Below are 18,693 nucleotides of genomic sequence, written 5' to 3' on the forward strand. Positions count from 1 at the left end.
CCTCCCTCCCTCCCTCCCTCCCTCCCTCCCTCCCTCCCTCCCTCCCTTTTATTTTCATTCGGTGTGGCCTACAATGTTCTGCAAGTGTGGCCATCCAAAAGGTCATTATAAGCTTGCTAAATATGAATGGGAGAAATTGAATTTTCCACTTTTTGAAAGAAAAAAATGGAACTTTTTTTTTAAAAAAACTTTTGCTATAGTACTTAGGATAAACCTAAGTGTTGAAAATGGATGCTGATAGGAAATTGTAACGTGAATGTCAGACAAATCTGTGGAAAACAGTTAAGATGCATATTATCCTCCCAGGGAGAGGGTGGAAGGGAGACAGAAGGAGCAGAAGCAGCAGAAAGCAAGGCTACCCAATCTATTAAATATACTTGTTGGCAGGGAAGGCATGGGATGTCTCTCTGCAAATGCAGTGATTGCAGGGGGCAATGTAGCAGCATGTGGCAGCCTAGCTTGCGAGCAGACAAATCAGCTTGATGACTTTCAAAGCCAGGGATTCTGCTGCAGGCAAGGGTATTTGATCTAATGGGTGGGGGATTAAAACATATAGAGTGTGCTATTCATTTCACTCCTATTTTGCGTAGTCAAATCTGTATGCAAATCCATAGCATCTCATTTTGCTAGATTTTTTTTTAAAAAAAGGATGCTAAATAAGTATCAGTTTTAGGCATGCATGTGTATGAGAAAAAACTAAACCTGCAGAACAAGAGTATTCCAATTATAAATAAATGTATACCGTATACTCTGAAGCAAATATTTTAACTGCACCCAGTCCGACAATTATGCTTTTTACAAAAGCACAACGGGGATTTGTCGGATTTTCATTCCCCAAAAGCTTGTTTTAAGAAAATGTAGAGCCCATTTTTAATCTTAGTTTAAAATACTATATGCCCTTTGCTCATGTTCTCTGCAATTACTTATCTTCCAGTTTTTCTGGCCCTATGCTGCCTACCCCACTCTTCCACATGCATATGTAGACATACCACTATCTCTGTTTCAACCACCAGCAGTAATTTCAGTCCTATGTATAACTTCCGTGTGCTTGCTGATCTTTTAACCATCTTTATATTGAATTTTTATGTCCTGCTTATATTGAGACACAAATTCCTAGAATAAAAATTCAATATAAAGATGGCTAATGTGTGGCTAATGGCTATGCTGACTAACAATTTAGGAATCTATAGTCCCAATATATTCTGATTGCCGGTATACCACATGTATTAGCTTACAGGATTATAGATTGTGCCCTTACATAGTAGACCTCGACCATACTTGGAATAAAACTATATTTTGATTATATTTGTGATACAGTGGCCAAAATGAGCCAAAATTAATTGATACTGCCTTTATTATAGTGAAGAAATATTGAATATGATGCTGATATGATTTAAGCTACTAAATCTATTTATTCCATCTTTTTTAACTAAAAATGTTAGATGAGAATCTCAGTTGACAGTCAAGATGAGTTTCTGTGAGCACATTTGGAGACCAGCATGGCAAATTTTGAACTTTGCAACTTCGAATATGGGAATAAATAATAAACAGCCCAGGTTATAGGATGAAATCAAAATAAAAGGCATGTTCTATGTTTGTGACACTAAAAGAAATGAGAGAAATGTAGCAGGATTGATGAAATACAAGTATAACAGTGGATCTGTAGATTTAATTGTGGATGAAAGGGATAAATGTGTGCCAGTCAGAAACCGGCTTTTCTAGATTGTTAGATAATGCTCTAGCCTCGTGTTATGCTTCAGTGAATGATGATAATGAAAAATATGATAAATTTTAGGAAAAATAGCATATCATTCTGAATGAATGTGATCTTTGGCAAAAAGTCGCTCCATTAGGTGAGACAAATTGATGAGTATTAATGAGATGAGAGTACAAAAAGAAGATGGGACTGTTCAGTCACTCAAGGTGAATCAGAATGTTACTTAGAATATTTGCTTAGGAGATTTATTTTCAATCCATAGTTTAGACAAAAATAATGGATATGAATCTTAGAAACATAACTGGTTAATTCTTTATGATGTAAGGCAGAATCAGTGAAGGATGGGGGTGATGAACAAGAAAACAAATTACAGGGAAAGCACAACTCACAAAGTACAAGGCTTGTCTGAGAAAGTATTAGAAAATACATTAATCTCTCAATGGAATGTATGAAAAATGGATGTAAGAAAAGAATGTTTGGAAACTACTTTGAACAGAGTGAAAAGAATTACGTTACAGAATGCCACAGGTGTATCTGCAGTTACGCTAATGAGAAGCATGAGAAAGGATGCTTATACAGTAGTGCAATGATGAAGCGAAATAAACTGTGGATGATACCTATAAGATAATGATTGCTGGAAAAAAATAGGACAAAAGAAACATGTGAATTGTAGAATTAAAAAAAAAGCTGCAAAGATTAAAAAAAAAGGCCGAGAGTATACAAAGCAGTTTTGAGGGAATAACTTAAAAATATGTTTTGGAATTGGATGAAAAGGACCAAGCAATAAGCCTCTAGCAGAGTGAATGGAAACAAAAATAATGAAATTACTTAAAATGAAATTGAAGTGGGGGAGATGCCAGAAGAGGATTTTTGAGATTTGTAAAGGAATGAGAGTGATTCATCAGAGCTGAATAGAAAAAATGCTATAAATGTTAGCGTCCAATTTGGGGGTGGAGAGAATAACTTTGAGACTATTGAAAAATAGTAAGACCACTGGTATTTATGGAGAAATGCTAAAATGATTTTTGATTTTTTTTTTAAAAGCTGTACTCATGACTGAGGGTAGAATGACTTTCTCATACAAGGGGAAAGGTAACAAGAGTGAAATGCACATACTATAGAGGCATTGGTTTATTAAACTTGCCTGAGAACATGTTTGACAGAATTTGGGGACATCAGAAGATCCTCTTGCTGGAATTTGTAAGGAATTTGTTAAGTACTTTGAGGGGGAAAAATCACTCATTTTTATTCTGACCTGGATATTACATTGCCCAAGTCTTCTATGAGGTGACAGAGGTCTTCTGAGGTTCTTTTGAGCCCTTAGTGCTTAATTTTCCTGAGGAAAATCAACAGGATAATCTATGGGCTGAACTCAGCCACTTATTAATTAGATCCTTTCCTTTATGGATGATTTTGTTCAACCAGAAAGAATGTGATTTTATGTGTTCAGGAGGCGGTAGAGGGATTTTTGGTGGAGGGATCCCTGCCAAATATTTTTAAGTAGGTAGTACAGTGTGCATTTTTAAAAAATATCCATTCCTTGATCTAACCATCTTAGAAATTTTACAGTTTCTTGGTAAATTGATAAATTTACCAATTGGTTTTTTTTTTTCAGATGATGGTTAGACAATGAAATAGAAACTGCATTGGTCACTCCTGCAGTGAGATTTGGAAGGAGATGTTATAAACCGGCACTTCAGTGAGGGCTGTTCCAAAACTTGGGTCCTCCCCCATTTTAATATCTACATGAAACTGCAAAACAAAACTTATTTCATTCTTTGACAAAGTGACTGAATTAGTGGACCAGCAAAATGCTGTGGATATAGTATACTTGGATTTCAGTAAGGCATTTGACAAAGCAGACCACAACCTACTTCTTAGTAAGTTAGAAAAATGAGGGATAGACATCATCATATCAGATAGAGCTGTAACTGGCTGACAAACCACACTCAACGAGTAGTCCTTAATGGAACTACATCTACATGAAGGGAAGTAACAGTGGGGTACCCCAAAGTTCTGTCTTAGGCTCAGTACTCTTCAATATCTTCATAAATGATTTAGATGAGGGAATAGAAAAGAACTCATCAAATTTGCAGACGACACCAAGCTGGCAAGAATAGCCAACACCCCAGAAAATAGGCTCAAGATCCAGAAGGATCTGGATAGACTTGAAAACTGGACCCTATCAAATAAAATGAAATTCAATTGGGAGAAAAGTAAGGTTTTACATTTAGGCAAGAAAAACCAAATGTACAAGTATAGAATAAGTGGAATCTGACTCAATAGCAGAACTGTGAGAGAGATCTTGAAGTCCTATATTTCCTGACAATGAGAACAATTAACCAGTGGAATGGCGTGCATTCAGAAGTTGTGGATGATCCATTGCTGGAGGTTTTTAAGAAGAGACTGGACAGCTATTTATCCAGAATGGTTTAGGGTTTCCTGCTTTTGCAGAGGGTTGGACTAGAAGAACTTCAAGATCCCTTCCAACTCTGTTATTGTGCTAGGAGAGATCATCATTCAGTTTGGGGTCAGATATTGTTATTACGGTGATGGTGTTCAGCTTTAAATTAGTTAAAGGAATTAACTTTTACTTAAAGTCAAATAGACAATGTAGTATAAGTCTTGACCAGCACTTAAAGCCTATAAGAGACCAGATAAGATGATATTGACCATACTCAGTTCCAGCAAAGTGGACTCACAGAAACTTTCTATACCATAGATGTTCCATCTGTTGCTCTAGAGGGATTGGAACTTCTGAGGGAACTGGTGTGCCATCTAAAAATTTGCTTGAACACATGGCTCCTGCTGGAACAACAAATAGGAATTGTCCAACATTTGTACCAAGTTTAATGTCTTCTCCACATCCTAAGGCTTACTAAAAAAACATTTCTTTGTTTCCCTTCTGGTTTCCTTATTAAAAGGCAGAGCCAACCATTGGTTTTGAGTGATTTCTCTTTAAGATGTTTCTTCCCCCTCCCCCTTTCCATCACCTTAGAACAGGGGTCTTCAAATTTGGCCCTTTTATGACTTGTGGACTTCAACTCCCAGAATTCCTCAGCCAGGCATGCTGAATGAGGAATTCTGGGAGTTGAAGTCCACAAGTCATTAAAGGGCCAAGTTTGACCCTGCCTTAGAGTTTTAAAATAGACTTTAACCATATTCCGTTACATTCCATTATTTGAAAGGTAGTATGTTTCTAACACCAGATTGAATTAATTTTCAAGTATAATAATACCTATTTGTGACTGATAGGGCAGTTATTACCGAAGAAGTTATGGTTCTCTTAAAATAACCCAGATTGTCAACATTCTGGAAATGAACCTTTATTTTAGCAATTGACTCATTAACATTTTGTGGCATCGCAGAACAGTCAGTAATGGAAAAGAAATGGTTGATAGGGACTGACTGATCAGTTTATAGTTGATATAGTTTAATATTGCCATATATATTCATGAATAAATCCACCCACATATATAAACCAATCTTTGCATTTTTAACAACAACAACAAACAACAAAAACATAACAAATGCACCAGCCATGAATAAGCCAACCCATTAAATATTCATATACTTTAATTTTCACATTAGGCTTATCTAATGGTGGGACATTTTTCCTAGTATTTTGATTGGAAATTTGAGGGCAGATTTATCCATATTTAGGTTTTTCTATGAGTATTTACAAGTTATATGGGTATTTTAAAAAACTAAGGGAAAAACCTATTGTATATACAGTATTCATAGAGAAGACAAACCCATTTTTTCCCGTTAATTTTGGCATCTAAAACTCTTGGCTTATTCACAAATAAATATGGTATATGTAATAAATCTTAAACTTTAAAAAAGACGGCTTTACTATTACACCTTAGAAAAAAAATACTGCATATTTTTATGAGTTGGCTTATATAAGAGATCCTTGCATAGCATACATACATACAAATACCCTCCCCACACACATCCCCATGCCCCCACAAAATGCACTAGGTGACCATATTCTTAAGTTTTAAAATGTGTGTCTTGTTTTACCTGGCCAATGATTTGAGCCAATCAAATCCGCATCAGTATATTATTAACTCACAAATAGGAGAATAAATAGGCTGGAAAGACTTCTGAACTCAGCAATTTTCTTTTCTGCATTAGCATGTTTTCTTATTAGTAAATAATTTGCCATGAAGCCTTCCCAACTGGGTTTAATGTTTGTGTAACACTGTAAATGTTTGTTACAGGAGGAGTAACAAACACGGCGCAGTATCAGAACAGGCTAATGGTGTATGATCCAGCCCAAGTAAGTTTATCTGCATTATGTTAGTCAGGCTCTGCTTCTCTAATAACTTCTGCACCATAGTTTGTGTGAAAGCATGTCAAAGCCCAAATGCCAAAAGACGTACAACTTTTCCATCTCATGTGCTGAACTCATGTTTCATGTGCTTTAAAGTGGTGACAGGGAAAAATATGTTATTTAATTGTGCAGAATCCCTCTGCAGCCAAGTGCAGTCTATCCTTGTTTGCTGAAAGAATCAGGTTGTTGAGCTTTATTTTTATAAATTAGTGGTTGTAAATATAAGGTTTCTGCTGAGATTAGCATCCTTTATAGGCCCTGCCCTGCTCAGTTTCTTTTGTTTTTTTGTTTTTACATGAAATTCCTGAGACTGAATCTTATCAATTAGCTAAAGTCTCCTGGTTAAGAATGAGTTCTGCTCCTAACTTTATTTTTAACCCAAAATTGTATGTGAGTCTGAATTTGTACTCAAAACCAGAGTACCTATTACTAAAAAGGGCAAATGTTCTTGTCCTCAGTTGAGCCATCAAACTGCTGAAGCCATGCAATGCACTCAGGAACTGCTAAAAACAGGCTTTATATAAAAATGTGTGACTTCAGCAGTTCCTGAAACCCTTGTATGGTTTCAGTGGTTTGTCAGGAAGAAGAGGAAGGAGAATGCCATTCACCATTTTTTAAGTAATAGACCAGCTTACCATGTTATCCAGAAAATACAGGTCCTTCATATAGGGACCACTGGTGGGACTGTTGGACAGAATTCCAAAACCTGTGCTCTACTTTGTCATATTATAGTAAGCATTTCTCCTGCTGAACTGCTGCCCTTTGGCCTCAACTGGACATGTGCAGCCAGAACGCTTACTTTGTATGCAAAGACTTGCTCACGTGGTAAATGTTGCCCCTGTTTTGAATAAAGGCTATCTCTGTTTAAACCTTAAAATGTCAAATGCTGCCCTTTTTTCATATGTGTGTCTCTCTTTTTTTGTGGGGGGGCTGCCACGCTTTCCCATGGGCTGCCACGTTTGGCTGCTCCCAAACTCCACCCCCACAGGCTTCGCTAACCATGAAAAGGTAATGAGTCTGTGCTATCATTCCTACAGTTGAGGGTTGCTTCGTGGTTCTACACACATACCTTTTTTTTGTTTTGTTGTTTTTAAAAGATTCTGCTGGCAGATTGTCTGCTGGGCACTTGAAGCTCCTCGCATCTGCGTGCGTCTTGCACACAGAATCTCAATAACTCTATCTCGTTGGGTGCTTGTGCCTGTTTCTGCTCAAGGCCTTTGTGGTGTGCTGATAATGTCTACCATCTGCCACCGAGCACATCGCTACCTGCCAACAGGCAGGCTGGGGTGACCTCTGCTTCTTCACTGCTGATTAGTATTCACACGCTGACTTATTAGGAATGACCCCACCAGCCTCCTCCCCTGTTTCTTTGCCTTTGCAATGCTTGGGGGCTTACCTGGCAGTCACTGCTATGAAGGAAGCTAAAATATAATCAGGGGATGCAGGCAGGCTTTTGCAAAGCAGATGGTGTCTATAGTCCTGTGTCAAGGGAACGGACTGTAAATGCAAATATTAATTTCTCCCAATCAGGTGCTGCAGAGTATAATGGATAGCTATACATTTGGAAGAGCTACATAGAACAATTGTTTTCTGACTTCTGCTCTTTGACACTCAACAAACAGCTCAAAATAGTTTCCATGCTGGCCTTAAATATTGCTTCTCATCAAAATGATGCAGTATTTTAGAAATAATAGAAAATTGGTCTTTTTTTGGTCCAGGATGGAATGTCATTAAACTTGCGTTTTTCAGTGATTATGTTGCAAACAAAAAGGCATTTTTTTTGTTTCTTTTCTTTAAAAGAAATGATGCAGTTTTATGTAATATGTATTTGGATAGCAGATGTTACGAGTGTCTTCAGCATACTAGTGAATGGAAAATCAACATACCTAAAATGTTCGTTGTGTGTAGGAATTAAAGTTTTCTTTTGTCTGCTTTTGCAGAATAAATGGCTCAGTCGCAGCCCCATGTTGCAGAGGAGAGTCTACCATTCCATGGCTGCAGTTCAAAGGAAACTCTATATTTTAGGTGGCAATGATCTGGATTACAACAATGACAGAATTCTTGTCCGCCACATAGACTGCTACAGCATAGATGCTGACCAGTGGACCCGGTGTAATTTCAGCATGTTGACAGGCAAGTGTTCTTAGCAGAATGTGTCAAAGCTGTAGGAGAAATCCTATTTTTAATTGGAGATGTATATTACAAAACAACAATAACCTGCCCCATCTTTGGCTGACATCAAAATGTGAAGCAAGGCTAGATCTGGTTAATAATTAGAGAGAAAGCAGGAAGTATCAGGGCTGTTGGCTGTGAAGCTGAAACAACATATATGATATCTAAGAAGGTGGCAATAACAAAGCATTTCCAGATTGTTTTGAGGAAGATTACATTCCATGTCCATTAAACCAGGGTACCTTTTCACAGATTGTATCACTTTTAGGACATGACAATATTTGAGTACCACCTTGCTTAGCAAGGTGTCAAAAACGTGATGGCCAAAAAAAAAAAAAAGGAAAAAAGTACTGTTTTTAATTTCTTCAGTGGCGGTTCCTTTGCTGAATCACTTTCCCTTTGCACTGACAAACGTATGATGAATTTATCCATATTTATTAATATGCACCACTACCTTGGTGGTCAGGTGGCTGGTCGGCCCTTCTTCCTCTCTCCCTCTCTCTCAAACGTTTCACAGCCTCTACTCCTTCATTGATCCCACCACTACCTTGGTGGTCAGGTGGCTGGTCGGCCCTTCACAGCCTCTACTCCTTCATTGATCCCTTTGCTTGTCTCACGGAAGCCTCTCTTCTCTCTCTCTCTTTCTCCTCATTGCTTGTCTCCAGAAGCCTCTCCTCCCTCTTTCTCCGTCCCCTTATCTTTCCCCATTGTCTTTTTTTTCCGCTCCCTCTCCCATCAAAACCTCCTCCTTTTGTATCCTCTCCTCTCTCTCCCCTCCCCCTCCTTTGCTCTTCTGGGTGTGCCACTCTCTGGGTTCAGGGAGAGCTCCAGCATTGGTCATCTACTCCCTGGCTGACCATTGCACACAGCACTGATCAGCTGGAGCTGCACACATCAATCCTGGGGCCTCTGCAGCTCCAGCTGACTCTCTCAACCCAAGGCCTGTCTGTTGCTTCATGATAGCAGAGGCTACCGGAAATGCCGAGCTGTGTGTGTGCCCCAGCAACACCGCAGCTCCAGCTGATTCTCCCCCAGGACTGTGCGGTACTGCCACCACTTCAGCTCATCCTCCCTGCTACACTTGTCTACTTGGCATACCACCTGCCAGGTGCCGAAGTACCACCAGTGGTACGCATACCACCGGTTGAAAAGCCCTGCATTAAACCATCAGTTGAGCTTGATTTGGAACTTTGTTCTTCTTTCTCTAAAAAGAGAGTTCTGTCTTCATGACCACTGCAGTGTCTTGCACCTTATATAGTATACTTAATATTACAAATATAGTGTCAAGGTTCCGATAGATAGAACCAAATAAATCAGAACTCCGAGGCTAGAAGCTTCCTCAAAGAACATGTTTATTAGATATTGGCATGAACAAAAGTGAAACCAAGTCTGAAATTCCCCCCAAAGAGTTACACTATTACAAAGTCAAACTTCCCCAATGCAATCATCCACGTTCCCCAATAGAATAGCTTGGCTGGCTTTCTAACAAAATGCCCAACCCTCTAACATAACTGACAGAATGACCTTGGTTCCATGGGACACAGAATTGTTTAGACTAGCAAAGATACACTGCACCCCCTCCCATTCATGTGGCAACCAAGAACGAGCAAGATGGCTGCAGCCAGGTTCGTTGTAGAGTTGACACATAGTTATATGCAAAATTCCAGCCAGAAGAAACTTTTTTAAAAATCAGCTGGCAGGCCAAATGTGTATTGCATTTGCAGAAAAATCTATAGATTTGTGCATGTTAAGTTAAATAACTGAGTTATTGGAAATGTACTGTCACAGCAATAGGTATGCGGTATTGTGCTGTACTGGCATTCTGACGTTTAATAATGTTAACAAAATTTATGGTTTATTTTTATCTTATCAGGCCAGAATGAATCTGGAGTGGCTGTACACAATGGCAGAATATATTTAGTTGGTGGCTACTCAATTTGGACAAATGAACCCTCAGCATGTATCCAGGTAATTGTCTTTTTGAGAACTTTCAAATTGTTCTGATGAGGGATGCTTTGGCAAGGAATAAGAAAACAAACATTTAAGAAAACTATTGGATCATTTCACTAATTATTTTTATGAAAATGTTTAACTGGGATGCATAATGGTATAGCTACGTACAGTTTTATATTAAGTGTACTTAATCAGAAACTTTAGATTGTCATCCAGGAGCTTTTTGGTGAATTTCTGATAAAAAAAAGTTGGCATGAATATTACAGCTTCACTGCATGTTTGAATTTTTAGAATATAACTTAGCTTTAGGTGCTTTTCATATTCAATATTGTTTAGATAGTGTACAATATTCATTTTAATTATGTAGTCCACAGTAGATAAAGAGAGCCATTCTGATATAGTGTTCAAGGCACTGGGTTAGAAACTTGTACTTGTCCTGCTTAGGCCCAAAGCCAACTGTCTGTCCTTAGGCCAGTCACTCTCTCAGCCCTAGGAAAGAGGCAATGGGCAAACCACTTCTGAAAACCTGGCCAAGAAAACTGTAGAGACTTGTCCAGGCAGAAGCCAAGAGTCAACGCTGACTCAAAAGCACCACAACCAAAGGAAACGTGAATGGGACCTCACCTTTGGTATTTCTTATATGACATTTTGTAGTTTGCTTTGAATAAAATAGCATAGACTTAATCTTAACTACAGGTGGCACAGTGGTTAGAATGCAGTATTGCAGGCTAACTCTGCCCACTGCCAGGAGTTTGATCCTGACTGGCTTGAGGTTGACTCAGCCTTTCATCCTTCCGAGATTGGTAAAATGAGGACCCAGATTGTTGGAGGCAACATGTTGACTCCGTAAACCACTTAGACTAGAGTGCTGTAAAGCACTGTAGAGCGGGTATATAAGTCTAAGTGCTATTGCTATTTTTCCTTACACAGGTGCTGGATGTTAGTAAGGAAGGAAAAGAAGAAGTTTTCTATGGGCCTTCCCTTCCTTTCGCTTCAAATGGAATTGCAGCCTGTTTTCTTCCAGCTCCTTATGCCACATGCCCAAACCTGCAGCCTTTGCAAGTGCCTCATCATAAGATGGGCAATGTGTGAGACAAGGAAGCCAGCCACAAAAGAACAAGCTACTTCATTCATCCTGATTGTGTCTTTCCATCAACAAAATTGAATGGTTGTGGAATCTAACCTTGTATTAAGTGCAGTAGAAGCCAAAAAGCAACAAAAAGTGGCAGAATTACACCGGTCTCTGGTCTTCAAGTGGCTTTGACCATGTTTGCCTATTAAGAATCTTTCTCCAAGTATTCTGAAAAACATTTTTTTGCACTTTAATCCCTTGCTCCCGTTTTTGTCATTTTCACTGCCTTGCAAAAAAGCACACAAAGTAAATTTTAAAGAATTCTACCTTTCAAAATGTGGGCTAATAAGCTACAAGGAGCTTGGACTGTTGAATTCTTGAAGGCTTTTTCTTGGAGTTTTGTCCTTGGAATTAGAAATGTTGAAAATATATACTGTTGTGTCAACAACTTACTTGCAAAGGTGCTTGTAATCTACTGGCTATTTCTCATACTTGCCTCACAGATCATTCAGGGGCTAAAAACTGAACAGTCATATAGATATAGTTTACCTATAGAAAAGGCAGACATGTGGCACTATAAAGAAGTCTTATAAAGCAGGTGTGAATACGACCTGCTACTTTGACCTTGTATGTTATCTTGCATTGTTGTCTCCAAAGTGATGTCTGGAAACCATAATTTTTTAACATGTTGGCGAAAAAGTTCAATTTTACCATTTTTAGTTGCAATAGCTAATACCTAAACAACACCCTGATTTTTCAAAATTAAAAGGCTTGTTTAAGAAACAATACTATCAAATTTATCAGAGTAAATTTTAAACGAGTAAAAAACTTTAGGGGATGTACAAAGATGTTGAATTTAAATTGATGTAAATGTGAGAGGATCTGCTTCAAGTTTGAAATGAGCTAGATCAACCAATCCTGGAAGCTATTTGAGCACAGAGGCTTTTAGGGTGATTAAAAAAAAATGTTCATTTCAAATTTGGAGGAAAAAAATTGAACTTAAAACAGAGAATTTCAATTTTATTTGAAGTTTCGCATATCACTGTAAAGCTTATTACAGCATGTTCCATCTTTTCTCCAAAAAGATTCAAAATACATCTGGCGGGACAATTATGATTTGATCTTTTCCAGCTTTTGATGCTATTTTGTGTAGTTACTAGAGATTTGTGATCCAGTTCTTAAGGTTTTCATAACCAAAAATACTTTCCTTACTCAGTTACATATTATTTGGGTTTCTGTAATTTGATGTATCATTACAGCCAAAAAACAAGCTATGACCAAACAAGTGTACCAAGAAATGCAATGAAAACAAAATGCCCTGTGCTTTCTGACTATGAAGAAATCCAACTTAATTTACAAATTTGCAGCTGGCAATCTTCCAAATTGCTAATCATATGCAACTTTGGTAACCTGTACCTGAAAATGTAGAATTATCACCGTTAAGATTTTTTCAAAACCAATAATTTGATATAACACAAAGGCGTATGTAAAATCTCATGCCCATAGGTGCTGTCCGTGTCTCAAGGAAACCAAATGTCATAATGAGCAATTAATGATTTAAGCATAAATAAAACACAGGAACTAAATTGGTGAATTTATGGAGATTGGGGGGTGGGAAATGCCATATTACTTCCTCACATTTCTCCATAGTCAGGAACATTGTGAGTGGCCATACATTAATCTCCCCTTCCCCAAGTTTCTTTAGCAGATAATTTTTCTTCCACCATCTTGAAGCACAGCAGCCAGCTTTACATCCAAATGTCTTATCTACCGGTAAATATCTGCTTTTTGACTAGCAACACTCCCCAGGGTATCAAGTGGAAAAATAACTGCCACTACTGGAGTCCCTAAGATAACTAGGGAGTGAACCTAAATCTTCAAACAACTGTGACACACATTCTCTTCAGGGAGGAATGATGATTATAAAAGAAGAGAGTAAAACATGGCTGTAATTTCCTCTCTCCCCCCCCCTTTTTAAATAATCCTCTCAATAAGCGTTAGTATGAGCCTGAGCTCATTCTGAAAAATAATACATGCCTCACAATATTTCCAGTTGTTTAGGCATTATAATTTCATATTACTGCATTATGAATTTTTAATTCATTCAAGAGTCACTTAGGTGAGGGGAGTATAGAAATGCGATGAATAAAATGAATGCCTGAATCTTGAAAAAAAAAATAGGAAACTGCATTTTACACTTCTGTTTTAATATTATGCAGGGTATCTACAGTAATGTTTTTATCATTAATAACCTCATGCCCAATTTCTTATATACTTTGAAATTTATTTGAAAGAGATACCACATTGATAATTAATTGTGTATCCACTGCAAATTTGTAACCTGCATGTTTGAATATGCTGAGGTATAAAACAAATCAATGAGGAATTTCAAACAAATGTGCCTCCATTCAACACCACTGGCATACGTGCAGTCTACAATAAAAAATAACATTTTTCACTATTTACTGCATTTCTTTTGTTTATATTCATATTCATCAACTATAATTACCCCCCCCCCCCGTTAACTACTTGAGTTTGGAACAGAGCAGTGGAGCACATAGAGGTGCTATTTCTCTACGCAGTAAAGCAACTTAGAAAATCACAGCTGTTTGCATATATATGCAGTTTTCAAGTATCTTTATTGACATTAACAAAATTGACATCTTTATTGACAATTATTGTTTTAGATTTCAAACTTGGATTCCTAAAAAGACAGACCCACATTAATGACTTTGCCAGGGGCTTCACCAACACCATACTCAGATGAAAACCTGGTCTTCAGAAATTTATGGAATGTTTGAAGGATGGGAACCTTATGTATCTCAGTTGTGTGTTGTTCCAAGAGTGCCTCTACATAAAAGGCACGCTTCCTCTGTCAGATGGAACATCTATTACAGTTCACCCTGCTGCATTTATACAGATTGTCTTCAAGGGTATCCTCATATGTAGCATGTTGCAATTGTCCGGGCGTTCTGATCATAGTTGAGGAAGACATATCAGTACAAAGATCTTTCTGGCCATAGCTGCCACTTAACCTTGGAGGTGAAGATGGCAGTCCAAGAGGGGACCCTCTTGACATGCAACTTCACCCAAGAGCAAAAATAAAAATGCCCAGATGTTGGGATAATGGTTCTTTCCAGACAGCTTAGATTAATTCTACAAACTACCTGAGCATTGGTCTTGCAAAGATTTATGGGATCTGGAGCCTGAAACATTTGGATTACAGCAGGTTCCCAACTTTGGCTTTATTGTACTTAAGGAACTTGGCATCAAGAATCTAGCACTTTGATCAGTAGGTTAATGAATACAGTATAGTTTTGAGTGGCCTCCGTGCAGCTTGTAGGTATTAGAATCTAACAATCTCTCAAATATATAGCCATATTCAATTTCCTTGTACAAGACAACTGTAATACTCCTGTAAGACAATTCTTAGACTTTTGCACTTGTAATTTTAACAGTATCAAGACTTGGTCAAATATACTACTGTACAGTAATGATTAAAACTTCAACACCATATCAAGGAAAAGCCAACTGAAAATGGGAGTTATAAAGTTACATCTTTGGTGGCATTACTATTAGTAATAATATTCAGCTCTAAGCAAAGCCTAAATATGACACTTTTTCTGTCAAAGAATGACTTGAAAATCCATGAGAAAGTATTTCTGAATTTCTGGCTCTTTAACAAAGCATCTGTCTTCTGCTAAATTTGCAAGGCTATTATGGGAATCCTTGGATTCTCAATATGCTTGCTTTTTTTATGGAACAGGAAAGAAAGTGGCTTGCAGTGCTACTATCCCCAACATAAAGTGTAGTGCAATTCAACTAAAATTAATGATAGCTTTTATCCAAGTTAATATCAATAAACCAACTACACAAATCAATTAGCTATGAAAAAAGAATAGTCTGGGAGAAAACTGATAGTTTTCCAGTGCAGTTTAACAAAACACAACAAAGACGTAATACATTTTTATTGAAGTCTGCAATCTCACAGTCTGTGGAATTGTACCTACAATTCTGTGCAAGGCACACAAGGAAAGTAAAACTCCATTATCAAACATTATCAAATGCCCCTTGGTACAGAGATCTGATGAGCACATGGAACGCCTGAAGCTGTTTGCTTCCTAACCATTTTCATGCCTGTCACAGTTAATTTTGGCATATCTATCTTTCTTTAGTCTCCCGTTTATTTAGCTAAGAAATTGTTAATAAAAATATGAGTACAGCATACACATCTGTATTCTTGCTGAACTGTTCCATTTAGGCAAGCATGTTGTACCTAGAATAACCTGCTAGGGAAGAAAAACTTCATAAACACCATTTAGATTTTTTTTTTAAATGCTTCATTCCGTGATGAAGGTACATCTTTCACCCCCTGGATCTCAGAAGCTTTTGTAATAAGGCAAAAATGCCTCATCCCTTATATGAAATAAAACTCTCAAGTAATTTAAGACACATCTTCATCTTTCCAACAATAAAAAAATACAGGATTTGACAAAATGGACTTGCCTATATAATTGTAAATGATGGCAATTAGTATGAATTTTCAACAATTTATGCAATATCATAGAAAATTGTTTGATGGTTAAGAAACTGAGCTATTTATGTCCATACAGGATGTTTTCTTCTGCATTGCTAAAATGAAAGTGGATCATATTGGTGGCCAGATTCTTTCAATTTGCAGGGGGATTAGAAGTACATTGAAATACACAGCCTTAACAAAAAGCATACAAAATGCTAAGGAGAGAAAAAGACACGTTCTATCATTTAAATGCACGCTGTAATATATAAAATACAAATGAAGTGCTATAATGGTAATACATAAAATCCAAATGAGAAATGAAAACTTTTAATGGACTGAATCCTCAAAACCTTCACAGCAACAATACTAAACTTGCTTTCTTACCTGCATCCTGACTACTGAAAGTGAAAATGGCATTTCCATGGGGAGGTTTCTACCAAATAGGTAGAAGTATTTACCTTTGCAGAAAAATCTGAGATTGCCATACAATAAGTTTAGGAAGTACACATTTCGCTAGTAATAAGCCCATTTTAAAGCACCTTATTTATTTTTATCCTGCCTTTATAATGTATAAATAATTGAAGACAGTGAGCGTACCCAATACTCCTTTGTCTCTCTATTTTCCCCACAACTCTGTGAGGTGGTTGAGCTGAGAATGGCTGGTCCAAAGTCACCCAGTAGGCTTTCATGCCTAAGGCGAGACTAGAATTCAATCTCCCGGTTTTTAGTCTTAACCAATAGACCAAACTGCCTGTCTACATGTAGAAATTGAATAGGACTTAAGGTCAGGCTTGTATCTGTTGCATAATTTGTCTGAGCCCAAAATTCATTTTGGGACTAGCTAGAACAGTGATGGCGAACCTATGGCACGCGTGCCAGAGGCGGCACTCAGAGCCCTCTCTGTGGGCACCTGCACCGTAGCCCCAGCCCTGTCTCCCCCCATGGCCCCCTCACCAGCAGCCCGCCTGGAGATTTGCCCCCAAGCGCAGCCTGCACAGAGCAGAGCAGCCAAAGATATGGCGGCTGGGCAGCGGGGACAAGACTCTGCCCTCGTGCCCTATCACATACAGATGATGCTGTGGGGTGCGGACGGAAGGTGTGGCTGCCATGGAGCTGCTGGGCGATCTGCGGCGGGTCATGGAGATGGTGGGTGGCTGGATAGGCAGGGGCAGAAGCGGAGTGGGCAAGGGCAGGGCCAGTTTTTGGGCACTCGGTCTCTAAAAGGTTCGCCATCATTGAGCTAGAATATATTAATCTTAAGCTGTTTCTCTAAAACCCAGTCTTAATCACTTACATTTTCACACTCTACCTAAATATAAAAAGAAAGAGCAAGGGTGATCATTCTGTATAAACTTAGAGTGTGGGCAAAGACTTCATGGTTGTAAAGCAGTGGTTCTCAACCTATGGGTCGCGACCCCATTTGGGGTCGATCGACCATTTTTCGGGGGTCGCCAAAGGCGGCGATCTGCCATTTTCTTCCCTCCGGGGGCGGCGCCGCGCCTCCGGGGGCGGCACCACGCATGTGTGCCGCGCATGGGGGCGGCACCACGCATGCACGCCGCACATGGGGGCGGCACCACGCATGCGTGCCGCGCATGGGGGCCACCACGCATGCGTGTCATGCATGCGCATAACGTTTGTGTGACGGGGTCGCCGTCACACAAACGTTGAGAACCGCTGTTGTAAAGGCAGCAGGATAAAGAAAATGAAACATTCATGTCCTTCTTGAACCTTTTAGATGACTCCTTTCTAACTGCACATTGTCCTCTGCTCAGGACTTCTTGACCATGATTTACAACCAATGCATATATCACCTTACATGAACAATAACAAAACATTATGATAAAAAGATTTACTATAGTTTACAATCTAATAAGCCTCTGAATGGTCACACTGAATTCAATAATTAAACCTTCACTCAATAAGCAGAACTTAAATCAGAATTAAGACACTTCTACCGAAAACTAAATTCATCTCCTTGGAAATAAGTGAATTAATATTGTGGCTCAAAACTTTATAAAGGAATTTGTCATAAAAGCAGTTATTTAAAACAGAATCATAAAATAAACATAAAACACTTGGGACTTTTTATGTACCCAATTAAATTTTAACATTTTATATATTTCCGTATATTATTGCCATTTATATTTTGCCATGTCATGTGAACCATGCAATTGTTCAAATTTTCTCCATTACTTCTCAAGATAATCAGCCCATACAGATTTATAAAGCTTCTCTGCAATAGTTAGATGTATCTGTTCCCTGAATCCACAGGCAAATAATCACTTCAGTGATTGTATAATACCATGTTAAAAAGATGTGTTAATAAATCTTTCAACTGACTACTCATTCAAGAGTAATTTTTCATGAATTGAAATTCATAAATATCTTTAAATATCTCAGCTAAGTATTAATTATACTTCAAATAAATAAAAGACTGGTTAAACAAGCTGTTATAATGTAACTTCTATTTTCCTACAAATCAGAGGCTTCACATTCAAAACCTAATGCAAAAGGCATATTTCTGTTTCGCGTCTCTACTAAATGGTAAGTGGTAAAGACTCAGATTTTGAAAGCCTCTCACCTGAAGAGGATTTTAAAGAAAGCTTTTTAGAAATGAAGGACTTTTGAACTGAATTAAACTCCTCCAAGGTGTAGTTGCTTACAAGAGACTACAATATAAATTCAGTAAACCTCTTTCATAAATGAAAAGAACATTTTGACTCCACACTATTAAGTAGCCTAAAAGAAGCTTTTAGTTACTGTGGTTCCTGGTGTAATAATAGTTGAGGTAGGGAAGAGACAATCTGCTATCTTTACACAATAAAACAATAACAATAGAAAAATGATCTCAACAAGACTAGGGAGACGTTTTTGTGACAATAATTGATGGACACAAAAGAGAGTCTCTGGTTATTAAC

At 38.1% G+C, this 18,693-nt stretch overlaps 1 protein-coding gene across 5 annotated transcripts in view; it reads left to right on the forward strand.

Annotated features, from left to right (window-relative positions):
• KLHL32 (kelch like family member 32) overlaps positions 1-13,714 on the forward strand; it is an 83,622-nt gene extending 69,908 nt beyond the window's left edge. For all 5 annotated transcript variants that reach the window (XM_039356066.1, XM_039356065.1, XM_039356063.1 and 2 more), the window contains 4 exons: positions 5,944-6,002; positions 7,997-8,189; positions 10,102-10,196; positions 11,112-13,714. In XM_039356066.1, the coding sequence (XP_039212000.1) occupies positions 5,944-6,002; positions 7,997-8,189; positions 10,102-10,196; positions 11,112-11,273 (509 nt within the window). In that variant the 3' untranslated portion in view covers positions 11,274-13,714. The remainder of the gene's footprint in view (positions 1-5,943; positions 6,003-7,996; positions 8,190-10,101; positions 10,197-11,111) is intronic.
• The last annotated feature ends 4,979 nt before the right edge of the window (positions 13,715-18,693 follow it).

This window comes from Crotalus tigris, unplaced genomic scaffold, assembly GCF_016545835.1.
Source record: "Crotalus tigris isolate CLP2741 ecotype Arizona unplaced genomic scaffold, ASM1654583v1 scf7180000018784.18638703518:1950463, whole genome shotgun sequence".
Classification (NCBI taxonomy): domain Eukaryota; kingdom Metazoa; phylum Chordata; class Lepidosauria; order Squamata; family Viperidae; genus Crotalus; species Crotalus tigris.